Source organism: Myotis brandtii, unplaced genomic scaffold, assembly GCF_000412655.1.
Source record: "Myotis brandtii unplaced genomic scaffold, ASM41265v1 scaffold573, whole genome shotgun sequence".
Classification (NCBI taxonomy): domain Eukaryota; kingdom Metazoa; phylum Chordata; class Mammalia; order Chiroptera; family Vespertilionidae; genus Myotis; species Myotis brandtii.
In genome coordinates, this window is record NW_005370145.1 from 1,735,094 (window position 1) to 1,737,408 (window position 2,315).

The 2,315-nt window shown below is 61.2% G+C and overlaps 1 protein-coding gene across 1 annotated transcript in view; it reads right to left on the reverse strand.

The window, feature by feature from the left end:
* Nucleotides 1-2,315, reverse strand: part of PIK3R5 (phosphoinositide-3-kinase, regulatory subunit 5) — a 71,023-nt gene that overhangs the window by 27,049 nt on the left and 41,659 nt on the right. The window contains exon 2 of the mRNA XM_005878851.2: nucleotides 9-127. Coding sequence (XP_005878913.1) covers nucleotides 9-114 — 106 coding nt within the window. The 5' untranslated portion in view covers nucleotides 115-127. The remainder of the gene's footprint in view (nucleotides 1-8; nucleotides 128-2,315) is intronic.

Sequence of the window (2,315 nt, forward strand, 5' to 3'; positions counted from 1 at the left end):
TGACCTACCTGACCAGGAGGTGGAGCGGCGGCGGTTGAGGCTGAGTCCGTGCAGGCAGCGCTCCAGGGCGTGCTGGATGCGGTCCTCTGTGCACGTCGTAGCCGCTGGCTGCATCCTGAGTCATCGCCTGCGTGGAAACAGACACTGTCAGCCCCGGACCCCCAGGTGTGAGGAGCGCACAGCCAGCAGGGCAGATGGCACAGACAACGGCACTCCCAACCCAGTGCTGCCAGCCTTGCTATGGCCTGGGAGCTGTGGGCACAGCAGGCGGGGGCTCAGCTGCCTCCAGGGCTGGAATGGCTCCCGGGGGGCGCTGCTCTGAGTGGCAGGAAGGAGTGCTCCTGCAGCCAAGGGTGCGATGCTACAGGAAGCGAGGGGTCAGGGACAGGAGTGGAGAGGTGTCTGCCCCAAGGCGGTCGGGTTTCCAAGCGCCTGGGGAATGCCCAGGGAGTGGCCAGACCCCAGTGGGCTGGGCAGCAGGACCTCCAGGAACAAGCAGAATGGCCTGGGGATTTTTCTGAATTTCCGGGCCTGCATCCCCCAGCCCCAGGGAAGAGCACGGAGATCCCTCTCAGGGCACCGGGTCCTCCAACGCCGAGGCCTGGTGGGGGCTGCCCCACGTGCCCCCACCACACTCCCCGCTAGGGTGCCCGGGCCCAGGCACCGTTCCTCATCTGCCCTCGCCTCTACTCTGGCCATGTTTCTTTGCTCTCTCTGAAGCATTGCAGTGCTGCCGGCTACCCACAGACTCCGCTTGCCCCCCTTCCCTTGTCCAGCTCAGGCTGGAGGGCAACGAGGAAGGGATCTAAGAGGGGGTCTCAGCACCCGCTGGGGAACTGTGGGAAGGGCCACATTCTAAGAGCCTCCAGAAGGGCCAGCCCACCCCTCAGTGATGTGTGAGGCCCCCAGGTCCCTTGGGAGCCACAGCAGGTAGGCGAGCAGGTGAATAAGCCTGGCCCCTGGGTCGACAGACGTGGACTCAGATCTGGACTCTGCTATTGGTTAGCCATGCAATTCTGGACACACTTTTCCCCTTTTCCAAACCTCAGTTTAATTATCTGTAAAATGGGATAATGAGAGCACTGACCCCACAGGGCTGTTGGGAAGATTAAACGTCACAGTGGTGTGTGCGCTGGGTAAGCTTTCAGGACACGAAAGCTATGGTGCCCCAGTCTTGCCACCACTCTTTCCCTCAGGAATTCCACTGCGTTCACCCACCGGGCAGACTCCACTGCCCACCAAGCAGGCCAGGCCAGGCCAGGGAGGGAGGCCGAGGAGGCCGCGGTCCAGCTCCGTGGGACTGGGGACAGACCAGGAAACCACAAGCAGAAGCACCCAGAGCTGAGCCATGCAAACAGCATGCAAAGAGCTACGGAATCCGAGGCTGCTCAGCTGCATGCCCGGCAGTCAGCTCACGGGGCCCCGGGAGGCACATCCCCCGGCTCCCCGGCCGGGGAGGAACCAAGCGTCCAGGGAAACGTAGCCCCTGTGAGCTGTCCGGCATCACATCACCGCCGTGACGTCCTGGGACGGTGCCGCGGTCTGTGTGCATTTATTCTTTCATGTAATTCATGACCACCTATGTGTGGCAGGCGGTACGGACACAGCACTGAGGGACACAGGCCATCTCCTTGGTAGGAGACAGACATTAGCAAACAATTTAACAGCCCTGAGCAGTTTGGCTCAGTGGATAGAGCCCACGGACTGAAGGGTCCCGGGTTCGATTCTGGTCAAGGGCACATGCCTGGGTTGTGGGCTTGAACCTCAGTAGGGGGCGTGCAGGAGGCAGCCAATCAATGATTCTCTCTCATCATTGATGTTTCTCTCTCTCCCTCTCCTTTCCTCTCTGAAATCAATGAAAACCTATTTTTAAAAAAAGAAAGATGAAGGAGGAAATCCGGAGAAAAGTTTGGGGGGAGGCAGATGTTCCGGAAAGAGGAGCCAGCATGTGCCAAGGTCTGGGCCCGCCACGGACTGAGAGCCCAGAGCACAGACCAGCCTTCCAGGTCCCACACCTTCCCGCTGCCGAGGTGGCGGGCAGAGTTCCACAAACCGCTCACCAGGTACCCAGGACGGGGACCTCGGGGGCTTCTGTGAGTGGCACCTCCAGGCCTGCAGATGCCTGTGGGCCCTCCCGGGGAGACTTTCACAGTCACCTTCGGGCCTTTGTCTGCTGACCCTCACGCTAGTCCAGGCAGGGAGTCCACAGCCCTGAACCAGGAGGCAGTTTGCAAGCTGCTGGGCCCCTCCTTCACCTGGATGGGCAAACCTCCATGTGCCAGTGTGTGTGCATCGGGAGTGGGGGGGTGGGAGAG